This window comes from Pseudoliparis swirei, chromosome 6, assembly GCF_029220125.1.
Source record: "Pseudoliparis swirei isolate HS2019 ecotype Mariana Trench chromosome 6, NWPU_hadal_v1, whole genome shotgun sequence".
NCBI classification, from domain to species: domain Eukaryota; kingdom Metazoa; phylum Chordata; class Actinopteri; order Perciformes; family Liparidae; genus Pseudoliparis; species Pseudoliparis swirei.
This window is the reverse complement of record NC_079393.1, coordinates 1252206-1271079: the sequence shown is the minus strand read 5'-3', so window position 1 is coordinate 1271079 and position 18874 is coordinate 1252206. Positions and strand designations below refer to the sequence as shown.

At 47.6% G+C, this 18874-nt stretch overlaps 1 protein-coding gene across 2 annotated transcripts in view; it reads right to left on the bottom strand.

Annotated features, from left to right (window-relative positions):
- Window positions 1-18874, bottom strand: part of cftr (CF transmembrane conductance regulator) — a 40756-nt gene that overhangs the window by 4912 nt on the left and 16970 nt on the right. For both annotated transcript variants that reach the window (XM_056415651.1, XM_056415652.1), the window contains exons 12-23: window positions 18505-18599; window positions 16093-16179; window positions 14945-15737; window positions 14408-14536; window positions 14283-14320; window positions 13688-13974; window positions 13527-13606; window positions 12547-12697; window positions 8883-9110; window positions 8358-8458; window positions 6322-6546; window positions 454-609 (exon numbers count right to left, since the gene is read on the bottom strand). In XM_056415651.1, the coding sequence (XP_056271626.1) occupies window positions 454-609; window positions 6322-6546; window positions 8358-8458; window positions 8883-9110; window positions 12547-12697; window positions 13527-13606; window positions 13688-13974; window positions 14283-14320; window positions 14408-14536; window positions 14945-15737; window positions 16093-16179; window positions 18505-18599 (2370 nt within the window). The remainder of the gene's footprint in view (window positions 1-453; window positions 610-6321; window positions 6547-8357; window positions 8459-8882; window positions 9111-12546; window positions 12698-13526; window positions 13607-13687; window positions 13975-14282; window positions 14321-14407; window positions 14537-14944; window positions 15738-16092; window positions 16180-18504; window positions 18600-18874) is intronic.

Here is an 18874-nt window from a genome sequence, read left to right as displayed (position 1 = left end):
TAAGACTTTCATCTCCTTTTACTACCTTAACATTTTAAAGAAGTTAAAAAATATATTTGTTCTTCTCCTTATTTTAGCAAAAAAATGTTTGAGTCTCATTCAAAATTAAGTTCATGTAGAAATTTACATTTGGTGTTGAAAACTCTCAATAACAATTAATTACAATTATTAATTATTAAATTATTAAACATATATATATATATATCTATAGATATATATATATATATATATAGATCTATATATATCTCATATGAAGCGGCCATGAGACTCTCGTTGTTCCAGATTAAAGTGACAAGGTTCTGAACATTTATTGGAAGCTTTCCTGACATTTCCTCTGGCCTGAACCCAGCGGGCTTTGCATTGCATTGCCACTTTCATTTCACTGCACACCCTGTGTGTGTATGTGACAAATAAAACATCTTGAATCTTGAATCTTGAATCTTGACCCTGTACCTGCGGCACCACCCCGAAGGCCCTCCTCCAGGTGTGCAGCGGCACGGAGCTCCAGGAGACCCCGTCGATGGAGATCTCCCCCTCGGTGGAGGCCAGGCGCAGCAGAGCGGACAGCAGGGTGCTCTTCCCCGAGCCGGTGCGGCCCAGCAGGCCGATCTACACACACACACACACACGCGCGCACACACACACATACACACAGACACACACAGACACACATACACACGCACACAGACATACACACACACATACACACAGACACACACAGACACACACAGACACACATACACACACACACAGACATACACACACACAGACACACACAGACACACATACACACGCACACAGACACACACAGATACACACATACACACACACAGACATGCACACATACACAAAGACACACAGACACATACACACACACACACAGACACACACAGACATACACACACACACAGACATACACACACACAGACATACACACACACACAGACATACACATACACACGCGCACACACACACAGACATACACACACACACACAGACACACACAGACATACACACACACACACAGACATACACACACACACACAGACACACACAGATACACACAGACACACATACACACGCACACAGACACACATACACACGCACACAGACACACACACACACAGATACACACATACACACACACAGACATGCACACATACACACACATACACACAGACACACACACACAGACATACACACACACACACACGTACACACAGACACACACATACACACAAATAATCCAATAAGCAGAGAGCTAACATGCATCACTCTGCCCCGTTTCATTAAAATCCAGTCTCTCTCTCTCTCCCCCCCCCCCTCTCTTACGCTCTGCCCCCCCTCCACGGTGAAGGAGATGTCTCTCTCTCTCTCCCCTCTCTTACGCTCTGCCCCCCCTCCACGGTGAAGGAGATGTCTCTCTCAGCTGAGGAAATTTAAAGTTTCCCAGAGGATCCTTCAGTCCTTCTACTCTGGAGCTGTAGAGAGCGTCCTGACAGGAAGCATCACAGCCTGGTTTGGCAACTGCTCCGCTCAGGACAGGAAGGCTCTGCAGAGAGTAGTGCGTTCGGCTGAGCGCACTATTGGAACTACACTCCCCACCCTGCAGGACTTGTACACCAGGAGGTGCAGAACCAGAGCCGGCAGGATCATGAAGGATCCTCACCACCCCAACAACAGACTGTTTCAGCTGCTGCGGTCAGGCAGGCGCCTCCGTAGTCACGCTGCAAGAACAGAGAGACTGAGACGGAGTTTCTTTCCTCAGGCCATCAGGATTGTGAACTCCGACCTCACCAGGACCCCACATAGACCCACACAACTGCCCTCTTAGGCACACACACACACACACACACACACACTTACTGTAAATATTGTGTTGTTTTTTATTGTAAATAGTGTGTACTTGTTGCCCTTGCACATTCCTGCTGAGCATTGCCACTTTCATTTCACTGCACACCCTGTGTGTGTATGTGACAAATAAAACATCTTGAATCTTGAATCTTGAATCTTCTCTCTCTCCTTCTCTCTCTTACGCTCTGCCCCCCCTCCACGGTGAAGGAGATGTCTCTCTCTCTCTCTCTCTCTCCCCCCCCCCTCTCTTACGCTCTGCCCCCCCTCCACGGTGAAGGAGATGTCTCTCTCTCTCTCTCTCTCTCAGCGTGAGAGGACGTGTGTCTGTGGAGCAGAGGAGCACTGTGTTGGTTTAAAGGTGGTTTTCCACGCTAAAGAGTGACTGGGTCTCCAGGTATGTTTGTTGTGAGTGTGTGTGGGTTCACCCGAATGTCTGTGTGAGTGTGTGGGTTCACGGAGGTTTTGTTTGTGTGTCTGTGTGCGCGTTAGCGGCGTGCGGCTAGCGGGGAGCTAGCGGGGAGCTAGTCATGGAGGACATGAGCTTCCTCACACGCGCTCACGGGATTAGAGTGGCGCCGAGTTTCCCGTGCTCGGAGGAGGAGGAGCAGGAGGAGAAGGAGGAGGAGGAGGAGGGGCTGGCAGTGGGCGACGTGGTCGGTGACGACTGCGTGCGGTCCGCTGCCCGTATGAACGGAGCGGTGGTGCTGTTTTTAGACAGCGTGCCGAAGGTGAAGAGGTGGTGGTGTCGGGTCATCAGAGGCATGTATGTGCCGCTGGCCACACCGTTGGTTCGGGTCACCGTGGCCAACGTGCCTCCTTTTATAAAAGAGGAGGTGATTTTGAAGGAGCTGGTGAAGCACGGGAAGGTGGTGTCCCGGTTGAGGAAGATCCCCTCAGGGTGGAAGTCCTCCCGGATGAGGCAGTGTGGTCCCACCGGAGGCATCTCTCCATGATCCTGAACAACAGGGGAGAAGAGCTCCGCCTCCGGGTGTTCATCAGGGTGGAGAGCTCCGCCTCCGGGTGTTTATCAGGGTCGAGAGCTCCGCCTCCGGGTGTTCATCAGGGTGGAGAGCTCCGCCTCCGGGTGTTCATCAGGGTGGAGAGCTCCGCCTCCGGGTGTTCATCAGGGTGGAGAGCTCCGCCTCCGGGTGTTCATCAGGGTGGAGAGCTCCGCCTCCGGGTGTTTATCAGGGTCGAGAGCTCCGCCTCCGGGTGTTCATCAGGGTGGAGAGCTCCGCCTCCGGGTGTTTATCAGGGTGGAGAGCTCCGCCTCCGGGTGTTTATCAGGGTGGCCGGGCACAACTACCCCATCTACATCTCCTCAGGGAACGGGAGGTGCTTCATCTGTGGGGGGAGGGGCACCGGTGGAGAGCTGCTGAGCAGAACACCAGCAGGGCGGCTCCTGGGGGGCGGAGCCAGGGGGGGGCGGAGGGCACGGGGGGAGGGGGGCAACCAGGGACTGCAGGTACCCAGAGGGGGGAGGAGAGGGAGCAGGCAGGAACTGGAGGCTCCCAGCAGGATGAGAGAGAGCAGGCAGAGATGGGGGGTGCCCAGCAGGTTGTGGAGGAGGAAGAGGAGGGGGGCACTGGTCCAGTCCAGCAAGGTGAGGAAGGAGAGGGGGAGACGGTCACAGGCCAGCAGGGTGAGGGTGAGGAGATGGAAGAGGAGGAGAGGAGAGAAGAGGGAGGGGCTGGTGCAGAACAAGAGGTTGAGGAGGAGAGGAGAGACGAGGGAGGAACGGTCACAGGACAGCAGGGTGAGGAAGAGAGGAGAGAAGAGGGTGGGGCTGAGGTGGCCCAGGAAGGTGAAGAGGAGGACAAAGCGGAGTCAGAGGAAGAAAGGGAGACAGTCGTCAGGGAGGTGTCAGGGAGGTGTCAGGGAGGTGAGGCTGTCAGACAGTGAGGTGGACATGGAGGCGGAGGAGGAGAGCCTCAGAGTCCCCCGGCTAAAGAGGAAGGGTGGAGGAGGTGATGGAGAGAACCCACAGGCAAAGAAGGTGACGGCGGGAAGGAGGAGGTCCAGGCCAAGGGGGGCGGAGCCAGAGTCCAGCTCGGAGGAAGACTCCGACTCTGATCCACACTACAGTGTGGAGGAGATCAAAGAGTTCCTCCGGAAGACCAAGCAGGAGTGGCATGTGAAGGTGGAGGACCACGTCAAGGTGGAGGACCACGTGAAGGTGGAGGACCACGTGAAGGTGGAGGACCACGTGAAGGTGGAGGACCACTTCAAGGTGGAGGACCACTTCAAGGTGGAGGACCACGTGAAGGTGGAGGACCACGTGAAGGTGGAGGACCACGTGAAGGTGGAGGACCACTTCAAGGTGGAGGACCACTTCAAGGTGGAGGACCACGTGAAGGTGGAGGACCACGTGAAGGTGGAGGACCACGTCAAGGTGGAGGACCACGTGAAGGTGGAGGACCACTTCAAGGTGGAGGACCACTTCAAGGTGGAGGACCACGTGAAGGTGGAGGACCACGTGAAGGTGGAGGACCACGTGAAGGTGGAGGACCACGTCAAGGTGGAGGACCACGTCAAGGTGGAGGACCACGTCAAGGTGGAGGACCACGTCAAGGTGGAGGACCACGTCAAGGTGGAGGACCACGTCAAGGTGGAGGACCACGTCAAGGTGGAGGACCACATCAAGGTGAAGGACCACTTCAAGGTGGAGGACCACGTCAAGGTGGAGGACCACGTCAAGGTGGAGGACCACGTCAAGGTGGAGGACCACACCAAGGTGGAGGACCACTTCAAGGTGGAGGACCACGTCAAGGTGGAGGACCACTTCAAGGTGGAGGACCACTTCTGCAGGGATAAGTTCTTCCTGTCCGCCACTTTCCTGACGATGAAGACGAGAGAGGAGCTTCACGCCACAGGAGTTCTACAGGCTCAAAAAGATCCTGTGTGAACTCAACAAGGTGCTGCAGGTGGTGGACGAGAGGAGGCGAGAGGAGATCGAGTGAAGAGGAGGAGCCAGAGCCTCTGGGAGGAGCTTCAGCCTCAAGACGGAGGGCAGGAGGCACTTCCTGTCCTCAGTGGACTTTAGTTTAGTGTCCAACACGAGCATCATGGACGTTCTCGTTTTTTTCAGGATTGGTGCTGCATTTATGTTTGTGTTGAAAATAATTTGGTTTATTGTGGTTCAAAGTTTTCTTTGAATAAAGGTTTTCTAAAAATCAAAAATCTCTTCTCTCTCTCCTCTCTCTTACGCTCTGCCCCCCCTCCACGGTGAAGGAGATGTCTCTCTCTCTCTCCCCCCCCCCCTTACGCTCTGCCCCCCTCCACGGTGTAGGAGATGTCTCTCTCTCTCCCCCTCTCTCTTACGCTCTGCCCCTCCACGGTGTAGGAGATGTCTCTCTCTCTCCCCCTCTCTACGCTCTGCCCCTCCACGGTGTAGGAGATGTCTCTCTCTCCCCTTACGCTCTGCCCCCTCCACGGTGAAGGAGATGTCTCTCTCTCTCTCCCCCCTACGCTCTGCCCCTCCACGGTGAAGGAGATGTCTCTCTCTCTCTCCCCCTTACGCTCTGCCCCCCTCCACGGTGTAGGAGATGTCTCTCTCTCTCTCCCCTCTCTTACGCTCTGCCCCTCCACGGTGTAGGAGATGTCTCTCTCTCTCTCTCCCCCCCTCTACGCTCTGCCCCTCCACGGTGAGGAGATGTCTCTCTCTCTCTCTCTCCCCCCTTACGCTCTGCCCCTCCACGGTGAAGGAGATGTCTCTCTCTCTCTCCCCCCCCCCCTTACGCTCTGCCCCCCCTCCACGGTGAAGGAGATGTCTCTCTCTCTCTCTCTTACGCTCTGCCCCCCCTCCACGGTGTAGGAGATGTCTCTCTCTCTCTCTCTCTCTCTCTCGCTCTGCCCCCTCCACGGTGTAGGAGATGTCTCTCTCTCTCCCCCTCTACGCTCTGCCCCCTCCACGGTGAAGGAGATGTCTCTCTCTCTCTCCCCCTTACGCTCTGCCCCTCCATGGTGAAGGAGATCTCTCTCTCTCCCCTTACGCTCTGCCCCCCCTCCACGGTGAAGGAGATCTCTCTCTCTCTCTCTCTCTCCCCCCCCCCTTACGCTCTGCCCCCCCTCCACGGTGTAGGAGATGTCTCTCTCTCTCTCTCTCTCTCTCCCCCTCCCTCCCTTACGCTCTGCCCCTCCACGGTGAAGGAGATGTCTCTCTCTCTCTCTCCCCCTTACGCTCTGCCCCCCCTCCACGGTGAAGGAGATGTCTCTCTCTCTCCTCTCTTACGCTCTGCCCCCCCTCCACGGTGAAGGAGATCTCTCTCTCTCCCCCCCTTACGCTCTGCCCCTCCACGGTGAAGGAGATCTCTCTCTCTCTCCCCCTCTCACGCTCTGCCCCTCCACGGTGAAGGAGATCTCTCTCTCTCCCCCCCCTACGCTCTGCCCCCTCCACGGTGAAGGAGATCTCTCTCTCCCCCACGCTCTGCCCCCTCCACGGTGAAGGAGATCTCTCTCTCCCCCTACGCTCTGCCCCCCCTCCACGGTGAAGGAGATGTCCCTGAGCACGGCGCGGCCCCCCTCGGTGTACTTGGCGCTGAGGCCCTGGACGTCCATGCGGCCGCGGTTGGGCCAGCAGCCGGCGGCGTGCGGGTTCTGGATGACGAGGTCCGGCGCCCCGCGGCCCGCCACCGCCGGCTGCTCCTCTGACGGCAAGTCGATGAACTTGAACACGCGGTCCACGGAACGCATCTGAGGGGGAGGAGCCAAGAGCTAGTGGGAGGTACCCAGTACACACACACGGCGCCGTATAATATGTATAGAAGACATTTATATATTAAATAATATAGAAATAAATATATATACATCAAATATATAAATGTATATATGAAGTTATATAGATTTGTTTAGAAAATATATATTTAGAAGATATATATATTTTTAAAATATATACATTTAAAAGATATATATTTAAATAAAATATGTATTGAAAGAATATACATAATATATGTAAATATGTATCTACAATTATACATATATATTTAGAAAATATATATATATATTTAAATATATATATGTATAAGAAATATTCATAGTATATATAAATGTATTTATACATTTATATGTATATATACACATGGAGTTGTATAATATGTATATAAGACATACATTTTGATATAAAAAATATATGTATTTATTTAGAAAATATATATATTTAAAATATATATCTTAGTTAGTTAGAGTTAGTGGGAGGTACCCAGTATACACACATGAAGTTGTATAATATGTATATAAGACATACATTGTTTTATTAAATAATATATATACAAAAATATATACATAATAATAAATATATAATGTAAATATATATATAATTATATGGATATGTTTGGAATATATATATTCAAAGAAATATACTAATATTATATATAAATGTATATATACATTTATATGTATATATAATATACATATAAAATATGTATGTAAATATTTATATATATATACAATTATTTGTATATGTATAGAAAAAATATATATATAGAAAATACACATAATATATATAAATGTACACTACCGTTCAAAAGTTTGGGATCACCCAGACAATTTCGTGTCTTCCATGAAAAATCACACTTTTATTTATCAAATGAATATAAAATATAGTCAAGACATTGACAAGGTTAGAAATAATGATTAATATTTGAAGTATTAATTTTGTTCTACAAACTTCAAGCTCAAAGGAAGGCCAGTTGTATATCTTATATCACCAGCATAACTGTTTTCAGCTGTGCTAACATAATTGCACGGATTTTCTAATCAGACATTAGTCTTCTAATGCGATTAGCAAACACAATGTACCATTAGAACACTGGAGTGATGATGAAATGGGCCTCTATACACCTCTGGAGATATTTCATTAGAAACCAGACGTTTCCACCTAGAATAGTCATTTACCACATTAACAATGTATAGAGGGTATTTCTGATTAATTTAATGTTATCTTTATTGAAAAAACAGTGCTTTACTTTGAAAAATAAAGTCATTTCTAAGTGATCCCAAACTTTTGAACGGTAGTGTATATAGATGTATAAATATACATATATTTTTGTAATATATGTATAACATACATTTAGATATTAAAACAATCTATGTATAAAAAATATACATGTTATATATCAATACATAAATGCAATTATATGTTTTGAAAATATGTATATATAAAAAAATCTCTCTATATAAATATACATAATGTAGGTTAAGTTTAGGATTAGGATGGTAGAGGTGAACATAACTTTGTGCTTGACACACTCTGAACTCGTCATTGGTTCTGTGTGTTTTCTATAGCAACTCAGATCTAACTGTGACGCACACTATGACTGTGTGTGTGTGTGTGTGTGTGTGTGTGTGTGTGTGTGTGTGTGTGTGTGTGTGTGTGTGTGTGTGTGTGTGTGTGTGTGTGTGTGTGTGTGTGTGTGTGTGTGTGTGTGTGTGTGTGTGTGTGTGTGTGTGTGTGTGTGTGTGTGTGTGTGTGTGTGTGTGTGTGTGTGTGCTTGTGAACCACATACCAGTCCGTCTACAGTGATGCTGGTGATGACGGCCCATTGGAACGTCCCCAGGATGAGCATGGCCAGGGCCACGATGATGCCGACCTCCCCTGGTTTGTCCTCTGTAGAGCACGCACACACACACACGCACACACACATGCACACACACACACACACACAGTCATCAATACCGTCCCCAAATCAAAGCGGCTCTGCTTCTTGCTCCATTGGAAAACAATGAGCTGTGAAATGATCCTTTAATGCTGCGCGTAAACACACTCTTGTGTTTCCCATTCATTTAATTGAACACACACACGCACACACACACACACACACACACGCTTCCTCTCGTACACGCCATGTGATCGGTTACCACAGACAGACCGTCACACACAGATAAGGCCTCTGGAAAATAACAGGCTGTTTACGGACTGATCCACGAGGCTCCTCCTCCTCCTCCTTTTCCTCCCCCTCCTCCTCCTCCTCCCCCCCCCTCCTCCTCCTCCTCCCCCTCCTCCTCCACCCCCCTGAAACCCTTCCACTCACGGTTGGTTCCCACGGCGATGAAGGCGGCGGCGGTGAAGAAGAGGACGAAGATGATGTCGCAGCGGAAGAGGAACCAGCGCAGCGTGGCCAGGTAGTGGAACCAGGCGGCCGTGTGCGTGTTCAGCGCCTTGTGGAACAACGTCTCGAAGTACGACTGGCGGCCGAACGCCCGGATGGTCCACAGGCCCTTCAGGGAGATGATGAGGTGGGAGAAGATGGGGCTGCGGGCTGGGGGGGGGGGGGAGGGGGAGGGGCTTGTGTCAGTCAGGTCGCTCCTCATCATAATAATCATTATTTCAGTCACTCGTCTCTTTCTGCTTTCATCAACCCTCTTAAGTCAGAGAGAGAGAGAGAGAGGGAGGGAGAGAGAGAGAGAGAGAGGGAGGGAGAGGGAAAGAGAGAGAGAGAGGGTGGGAAACACCAGGATGGGGTTGAAGGAAATCCCATATCCGGAAAAGACAATCGGTGAAAAACACATACGATGGCACACACACACACCAACACACACACACCACACACACACACACACACACACACACACACACACACACACCACACACACACACACACACAGTGACCTGTTTTCCTCTCTGGTTGTACAGAGCTGTGTTTATTATAAAGTTTAACATGTCGTGCGTCCAAATTGAAACCAAAGGTCATCATGAAGGTCAACATGAAGGTCATCATGAAGGTCATCATGAAGGTCAACATGATGGTCATCATGAGGGTCAGCATGAAGGTCACCATGAGGGTCAGCATGAAGGTCAGCATGAGGGTCAGCATGAAGGTCACCATGAGGGTCAGCATGAAGGTCAGCATGAGGGTCAGCATGAAGGTCATCATGAAGGTCAGCATGAAGGTCAACATGAAGGGGACCATGATGGTCAGCATGAAGGTCAGCATGAAGGTCATCATGATGGTCATCATGAAGGTCAACATGAAGGTCACCATGAGGGTCAGCATGAAGGTCATCATGAAGGTCAGCATGAGGGTCAGCATGAAGGTCATCATGAAGGTCAGCATGAAGGTCAACATGAAGGGGACCATGATGGTCAGCATGAAGGTCAGCATGAAGGTCATCATGAAGGTCATCATGAAGGTCATCATGAAGGTCAACATGATGGTCACCATGAGGGTCAGCATGAAGGTCACCATGAGGGTCAGCATGAAGGTCATCATGAAGGTCAACATGAAGGTCACCATGATGGTCAGCATGACGGTCAACATGAAGGTCACCATGATGGTCACCATGAGGGTCAGCATGAAGGTCAGTGTAGAAGCCATAATATGATTTGTGTTTACCTGTCTGTTTGTTTGGTCATGTTTTGATGACGCAATGTCAGTGGGCGTGACCTTATAAAGAGACGGCACCTGAGTGCCGGCAGGTGTGTTTTTTGTTTGAAAGCGGAAGGGAAATTATTTTTAACCGCACCGCACGAGCCGCATTTAGAGTTAAGACGGTTTATTTTCTGTTAAAGAGTTTTACTTTATTTTCTGTGCTACAATAAAATATCCTAAAGTGACACAAGGAATACTGCGCGTTAATCCACCGACCGCCTCTACAGTCAGCATGAAGGTCACCATGATGGTCAGCATGAAGGTCATCATGAAGGTCATCATGAAGGTCACCATGATGGTCAGCATGAAGGTCATCATGAAGGTCATCATGAAGGTCAACATGAAGGTCACCATGATGGTCAGCATGAAGGTCATCATGAAGGTCATCATGATGGTCATCATGAAGGTCAACATGAAGGTCACCATGATGGTCAGCATGAAGGTCAGCATGAAGGTCAACATGAAGGTCATCATGAAGGTCAACATGAAGGTCACCATGAGGGTCAGCATGAAGGTCATCATGAAGGTCAGCATGATGGTCAGCATGAAGGTCATCATGATGGTCATCATGAAGGTCAACATGAAGGTCAACATGAAGGTCAGCATGAAGGTCAGCATGAAGGTCAGCATGAAGGTCAACATGAAGGTCATCATGAAGGTCAACATGAAGGTCACCATGAGGGTCAGCATGAAGGTCATCATGAAGGTCAGCATGATGGTCATCATTTGATGGTATTAGTGTTCATTGAATCCATAACTGTAATAATCTTTTAGGCCCTCCTTCCTCCGAGTGGCCGAACCAATGTCAACATGAACCCCACACACGCATGGAAACACTGAGTGGGTGTGTGTCTCTCTCTCTCTCTGTGTGTATGTTTGTGTCTCTCTCTCTCTCTCTCTGTGTGTGTGTGTGTGTGTCTCTCTCTCTCTCTGTGTGTGTGTGTGTACAGGCTCACTCTTTGTTAATTGGAGGATAATGGTTATTTTATTTGCCCCCCCCCAAGGGCAGCACACCCATCCCTTCCTCTGTCATGTTTTTGTTCCTCAGTGTGACCTTTGACCCCCCCCCCCCCTGTCCCAATCCTGCTTCCTCTGTTCTCTCCTTTGGTTTTCATGTCATGTCTCACTTTTACTTTATTTTGCCATTTGGGAGGAAATTAATAATAAAAACTTTTAACTTTTACATTTTCTTAAAGTAACATTATGTAACAATTGTACCTTAAAATAACAGCTTGAAAAAAATTGTGCCGCTACAATGACTTTTAATATGGTGATTTGCGGCTTCGCCGTTGCCATCGGGGGTCTGTGGGGAAATAACTCCGCTCTGTAGGATTCTGGAGCCGCCCGCTCCGGGGCGGATGGACTTCGACCTGCTTTCTGTCAGTGATTACGCAATGTCATATAGTGCCACTCCACGCTCGCAGCTACAGCATAAGGGGAGCTTTTTTATGTAGCTCTTTGGTGTTGTCAACAATATTGTATTCGATCACACGTACTCCACATTCAAACATTTAGAAAACAACGTATATAGGATGAAAACGCGATCGGTATTTCATCTAAACTAAATGTTGTCATTCTGTTGGTTATGTTGTAACAATTCGCCCTTAGCAACTCAATCAAGGGGAAAAGGTACAATACGCTAAAAAAAAGGGAATGGGCGGATCTGCGAGTTCTGGTGTTAACTCTCTCTGCTCAAATGGTCGTAAAAGAAAAACACACAGTCGATATGCGGAAACCCAAATGTTATGATATTAAATCAAATTCAATGCATCTGAAGCCCCCAAAATGAACACATACACTACAAACAATCAAACCCACTCAAAACGAAGTATAATCCCCGGATCCCGACAGTCCCAAAGTCTTTGCAGTCCCCCAAACAAAAGTAAATGACTGCACGCGCACCCCCCCCCCCCTCCCCCCAAAAGCCGGCAAACAGCTGACCGACCAGGCGGAAACGTGGCGAGGCGCCGCGTTCAATCCCCGCGCTCCTTCACCCTGGTCCGGTCGGTGCTGGGCCCAGTTCAGTGTTCCTGCGCAGTCTTTGTTTAGTGATCCCGCCCGTTGGTATACATCCAAAATAGAAACAGTCGCCGGATTGCTTCTACCGGGCTGCATCTATCGTAAATGGGTATTTACGACACTGAAGTAAACGTTAAATACCTCAAAAACTGAAGGGGGCGCTAAAAGGGAAAAACTACATAATGGGGCTTTAACTTCGAGCCAAAGACCCGATACTAACAACGCAGCAGGAAGACCCGTTTAGAAACAAAACACACTCTCACACACACACACACGCACATGCGCTCGCACACGCACACACACACACCTTCAGCCTCCAGCAGCTTGAGTTGCTGTCCAGTTCGCAGGAAGTACTTTCTGAGGGCGACGAAGATGGTGGCCAGCGGGATGACGGCGATGAAGATGTACGGCCGTATGATGGACACGGTGAAGATGGCGCCCGTGACGATCAGCGTGAGCTGGGGGGGAGGGGGGGGGGAGGAAGTTGAGTACTGGATTTATTTGGACATTTGAAGTGACATTTAAATCTAAAGCTGTTTTGTGATTTCAAATCAAACCAGATTTAGGTTTTTAGTTTAGGCGGTGTAATTTAAATTGAGTTTAAAATGTATTCTCATTATCTATATTGACGGTGTTTTATACATATAATTGTATATATATATTTCTATATATTCTGTATATTTTTTATACATATATATATTTTTATATATTTTTTTATGTACACATATATCTCTATAGATTCAGTACATTTTTTATATATATATTTTGGTATATATACATTTGTATATGTTTATAAATATATTTATATATATTTTTCTGTATATCTTTTATACATATATTTTTATATATATATTCTTTTATATACATATATTTGTATGTATTCTGTATATTTCTTATATATATTTTGTTATATATACATTTTTATACGTATATAATATTTAAATATTTTTTTAATATGTTCTGTATATTTTTTATACATATATATTTTTGGATATATATATATTTTTTATACATACATGTATTTTGATATATATATTTATATATACATATATTTTTTATACATATATATTTATATATACATATATTTTTACATACACATGTATATATATATATATTTTAAAAATATATTTATATATATTATGTATGTTTTATATACATATTTTTTAAAGATATATTTCTCTCTATATATTTCTAGATATTATTTAATCGTCTCAAACGAGAACAAACGAGTGTCGCATTGGAACAAATATAGACCTTGAAACTTGAAAACTCTTGAACGAGAAGCACCTGAATGAGGTCGAACAGCACCAGGGGCAGCATGTCGTCGATGGTGGCCATGTCCTTGGTGAATCTGTTCATGATGCGGCCTGCGAGGGGACAAACAGGAAGTGAACGACGCACCCACGGAGTCAAACGAAGACGACTTTACCGCGCTAAACGAGACCCACCGGTCTTCATGGTGTTGAGCACGGCCATCGGCGCCCGCAGCACGGCGCTCAGCATCTGCTCGTGCAGCCGCTTGGACACGGTGAGCAGCGTGTGCACGAGCGGGAGGCCCCGGAAGAAGCCGAGGGCCAGCACGCTCTCCGACGTGGCCACGTAGATGTAGATGATGTAGTAGGCGCTGGTCGGCGTGACGATGACCGCCAGGTGGGCGGCGGGCGACGAGGCGTTGGGGTGCTGCACGTCGATGAAGTTGGGCGACTCGGGGTTGGCGCCGTCCCGCCAGATCTCGCTGGTTTCATTCATTCATTAAAACGACTTTGACATCAAACACTGGACTGTGGACTCGAAACGAGTCCCAACGTTTTGAAAGCTCTGGTTCCACGGACATATTACCAGATGGAACTGTTGTTGACGATTTAAAATGTTTTAATATACGTTTAACATGTTATAGCATTCAAATATTTAGCGTTTAGTCTCATGGTGAAAAAAAAGAGGAGAAATACACCTCATTACACGGCGTTGATATATTTGCTAAACAAATACAAATTAAATAAAAGATTAAATTGAATTCATGTGAATATTTAGTATAACACTTACTCAGTGATGAGGAAAATCCCAATGACTGAACCAGCAACCTATCAGTGGAAATTAAAAACATATATATTTATTGTTGGATGAATTCACATCAGTAAAAATAACAACTTCAAAATGGTAATTTTTACCTCGAGGAAGAAGACGAGGACGATGAAAATTAAGACGTAGACTAAGCTCTGGTTGGTGGTGATGTAGCGGAGGTACGTGCTCCATGACGTAGTTTCAAAGATGTTCTCCCGCTCATCTGCGAAGCATTGCTGTGAAGAGAACAGGCCGTCACCACGGGAACAAGACTTCACTTTGAAGTTACAACAGAGGACTTTTGGTTTGGTGATTCTGGCGCCCCCTCTGGACAGAAGCGGTAGTCCCTTTGGAAAACCTGGAGGTTCCTCGTGGTCTGAACCCGCTCAGGCCTGGTTCTGCCGAGCAGAGAGGAGCAGCTGTGCTCCTGGAGGAGGGGGGGAGGTCTGGGTCTGCTGGACTCTGAGCTGAGGGAGGGTTCTGGGGAACATGCATGATGTCATCCGACCCGATGACGAGCGTTTACAATGACTACATGGAGACGAGATCTTCTCGTAGATGGTCTGTTATCGATATTCACAAGGTCCTAAAAGCTTATTCTGGAACTCCTCAGGCCCTCCAGACCTCGAGGGCTCTCGCCCTACCTCCATGTCTGCCTCGTCCACGTCCTCGCTGATGTCGTAGATGCTGTCCCTGGACAGGCGGCGGGCGTAGATGTCCAGCTCGGCCACCAGGTCGCACTGCGGTGTGACGGACAGCTTCTTCCTGAAGGACGACTGGATCTGCTCCCGGCGCTCCTGGCCCTGAGACTTGGTGATGAACGCCAGGACGGACTGGCGGCGCTGCCCGGTGAGGTGCTGCAGCCCGTGGTGGTACAGGTTCCCCCTGGGGAGCACCTCCTCCACCTGGTCGTCCTCGGGCACCACCGAGAACCTCCGCTCGGAGAGCTCCCGCGCCCCGTCCTCCATCGCCGTGGACTGCGGGGCGTTCGAGGCCGGCTGGGAGTTCCCGATGAAGGAGAACTTGCGCGCCGCCGCCAGCGGACTGAGGATGAGGGACTGTTTGCGTTTCTCCGGGTAGCCGTCGCCCCCGGGGTGCGCCTGGGATCCGGATATCATCGGAGGCGCCGGCGGCTGCCGGAAGGACCGGCGGAGCGTCTCCGGGCCCCGGAAGCCGCCGGCGGTCTCGTCGACGGAGACCCGGCGGAGCGTCTCGGTGAGGATGGAGCTGCGGCGCTCCGCGTTGACGTTGTCGTAGGCCTCCATGCCGAGGAGCAGGGAGCTGAAGTCGGGCCGCTTGGCCTGCAGCTCCGAGAAGGTTCCGTAGAAGAAGCATTCGCCGTTGTGCAGCAGCAGGATCCGGTCCGCCCGCTTCAGGTGCTCCAGCTTGCTGGTGACCACGATGCGCGCCTTGGACGCCATGAGCTTGCACACGCATCTGTGGGGTGGCGGGGAAAGGAGGTCAACTTTACCAACGTCTCCGTGTCTCGGCGGGGTCGAACCCTCAGGCACGAAGCGAGCCGGCTGCTGGCGGAGCTTCTCTGCCTCAAGACTCGACTACAAAGCTTCTTTCCCTCCGCACGGCCAAAGTCCACATTTCATCAAAGCATAATTCCCTTCTTCTTTTTTCTTTTTTTGCTCGACTCCCGTTTCCTGAGAATGTAACAGTGTGACGGAGCGACCCGAGAGAGACTGAGACAACAAGACATAACCTTGAACTTTAAACACACTGTCAGCTCAACCCCCCCCCCCCCCTCCTGCTCCACATGAAAGACTCTCTGTTGGATACACACTTCTCAAAGATCTCTTTCTCCGTCACGATGTCCAGGTGGGTGAAAGGTGCATCCAGCAGGTAGAGGTCCGCATCTTTATACACAGCCCTGAGGGAGAAAGGGTTAAAGGGACAGTTGGATGGTTTCTTTGAGGGATTATGAGGTTTATCCTTTTTTATTTCTCTTCAGAAATAAGAGTAATGGCTCAAATTAAGCCACGTCAAATCATTCCAAGGGACATGACGAGGTCCACGGGAAACTCTCCTATCTTGTAAGGTCCTTAAAACAAGAACTTTAACCATTGAAAAGTTTCATTCGAAGTCACAAAGTGACACAAACTAACGGCGGGAATAATATTCTGAAGATAGAGAACACTAACAGATTACTTTGAGGAGACAAAGAGTTTCTTTGCTCCTGTGTTGGTACGATGGACTGAGGGCGTCACGACCGCCGTGGACTGTATACCAAGTACACTCCTCTGGTTGTATAGAAGTCTATGCTTCATGTGTTAAAGCTACATTCTCTCTACTGACCACCAGGGGGCGACTCCTCTGGTTGTATAGAAGTCTATGTTTCATGTGTTAAAGCTGCATTCTCTCTGCTGACCACCAGGGGGCGACTCCTCTGGTTGTATAGAAGTCTATGTGTCATGTGTTAAAGCTGCATTCTCTCTTCTGACCACCAGGGGGCTCCTCTGGTTGTATAGAAGTCTATATAATGACTTCTCTCTTGATGTATTTCCTCAGTAAACATTTTAAACATGAGTTTATGTCTCTTCTATACAGCATGATATCATCATTTAGTGAGCTAAGCTTGGGGGCGGAGCTACCTCGTGATTGACAGGTTGCTTCCAGAGTCTTATACGGCGTCTCTGTGGTCAATTCCGCTCACTGGTTGCTAAAAAGATGGCGTCCACTTCTCATACACGTCTTTATTGACAAGATGCTGACTGTGGATCAGTCAGTGTGTTTACATGCAATCGAATTATTGGCTTAGTCGGACTGAAATCGAATTATCCGTTTCATGTAAACACCTTAGTCGGACTATGTGCGGTCCGACTTCGGTCCGATTAACACCCTGGATAGCTCGGTCCGATCCAGTTGATAATTCGACTCGCGGCATGTAACTCTGAATTCGATTCGGAACTGGACTTTGCGTCTTTGCGCATGCTCCAGATCCCGCCGCCCTCCTCCCTCCCTCCTCCTCCCTCCTCCCCCCTCCCTCACTCCTCCTCCTCCCCCTCCCTCCTCCTCCCTCCTCCCTCCTCCCTCCTCCCTCCCTCCCTCCCTCCTCCCATGTCGTGACCCGGAAGTCGAAAGAGACGATAAATTAAATTCTCCGTGTACCGTCGGCGACGGCGTCTTCTCTCCGTTATCAACTCAGCCAATAGCGCCATTTGCATTCGCTGTACTCCTATGAACACCATGGAAGAAGAGTAGAGGGATGTAGCTTCGCCTCGCTCTCTGTTCGCCATCTTTCTCCAAATGTTGTTGTTGGTGGTGGTGAAGAGGTCAAGCGGAAATGGCTGTATCACCACGAGTTGTAATGAAAACAGCGCCGCCTATCGTATCGGATATGACATGCTTTCAAAGGCCAATGATTCAAATCACTCACTGCCATGTATATTGGGATAACAGTAGATCCCCCAAAAGATAGCATAGTCCGACTAAAGCAAGATTCGAATTATACCATCATGTAAACGCACTGTGTACTTCAAACAATCAGTACTGTCCCTTTAAGAGCAACAGATCAGATTGGGGAAGCAGAAAGGAGGGATGGTGTAAATGAGGAAGTCGGGTCCCTGTGGGAAATAAAATCCATTCCGGTATGGATGTTTACAGCGAAGCCCCAAAAAACAGAAACGAGTCTGTAGTTTACCAAATAAATGTAACCAATTTATTTTTCTATATTATTTCATAAATTGAATGTTTGTGTTTCGTAGTTTTCCGTAAGGTACACATCTTATTTTTTTATTTTTTGCAAATTAATTTTGATTATTATTTGTATACTAATAATTTGCTCTACGTATATATATATATATATATATATATATAACAAGAAATATATATATATATATAACATTTATTTAATATATTTTATATATATATAATATATATTACATTTATTTTACATATTTAATATATATATATTATATGTATTCTATTTATTTAATATATATAGATATACATAATATATACATATATCTGACATTTATTTAATATATTTAAAATAAGTATGAAATATATATTTTTTATATTTCTTTTTTTCAGTTAAATTATATTTAACTTAAAGTAAATTCACAGTTAAATATTTAATATATTATCATCTAAATATTCTCCATCTCAAATATTAACCAAAATAATAATATGATTTTTTTGCTCCACAATAGCCGATGGATACGTGAGGTGCGTGAGTTGTGCAGACAGGAAGTACCTGGCCAGGCCGAGGCGTGCCCTTTGACCCCCGCTGAGGGTCACCCCTCCTTCCAGGAGATGCGTCTTGTCTTTCTCGGGCAGCAGGTCGAAGTCCTGGAGAGGAAGACAAGAGGTCAGTGGGTCAGACACACAGCAGCGAGAGCAACTGTGAGGTACGGGAACGAGTTATGAATATTAGAATATCATGAAAAAGTATACTAGTAGGGTATTAAACAAATCACTTGAATTGTCTAATTAACTCGAAACACCTGCAAGGGTTTCCTGAGCCTTGACAAACACTCAGCTGTTATAAATCTTTTTTTTTACTTGGTCTGAGGAAATATTAAAATTTTATGAGATAGGATTTTAGAGTTTTCTTAAGCTGTAAG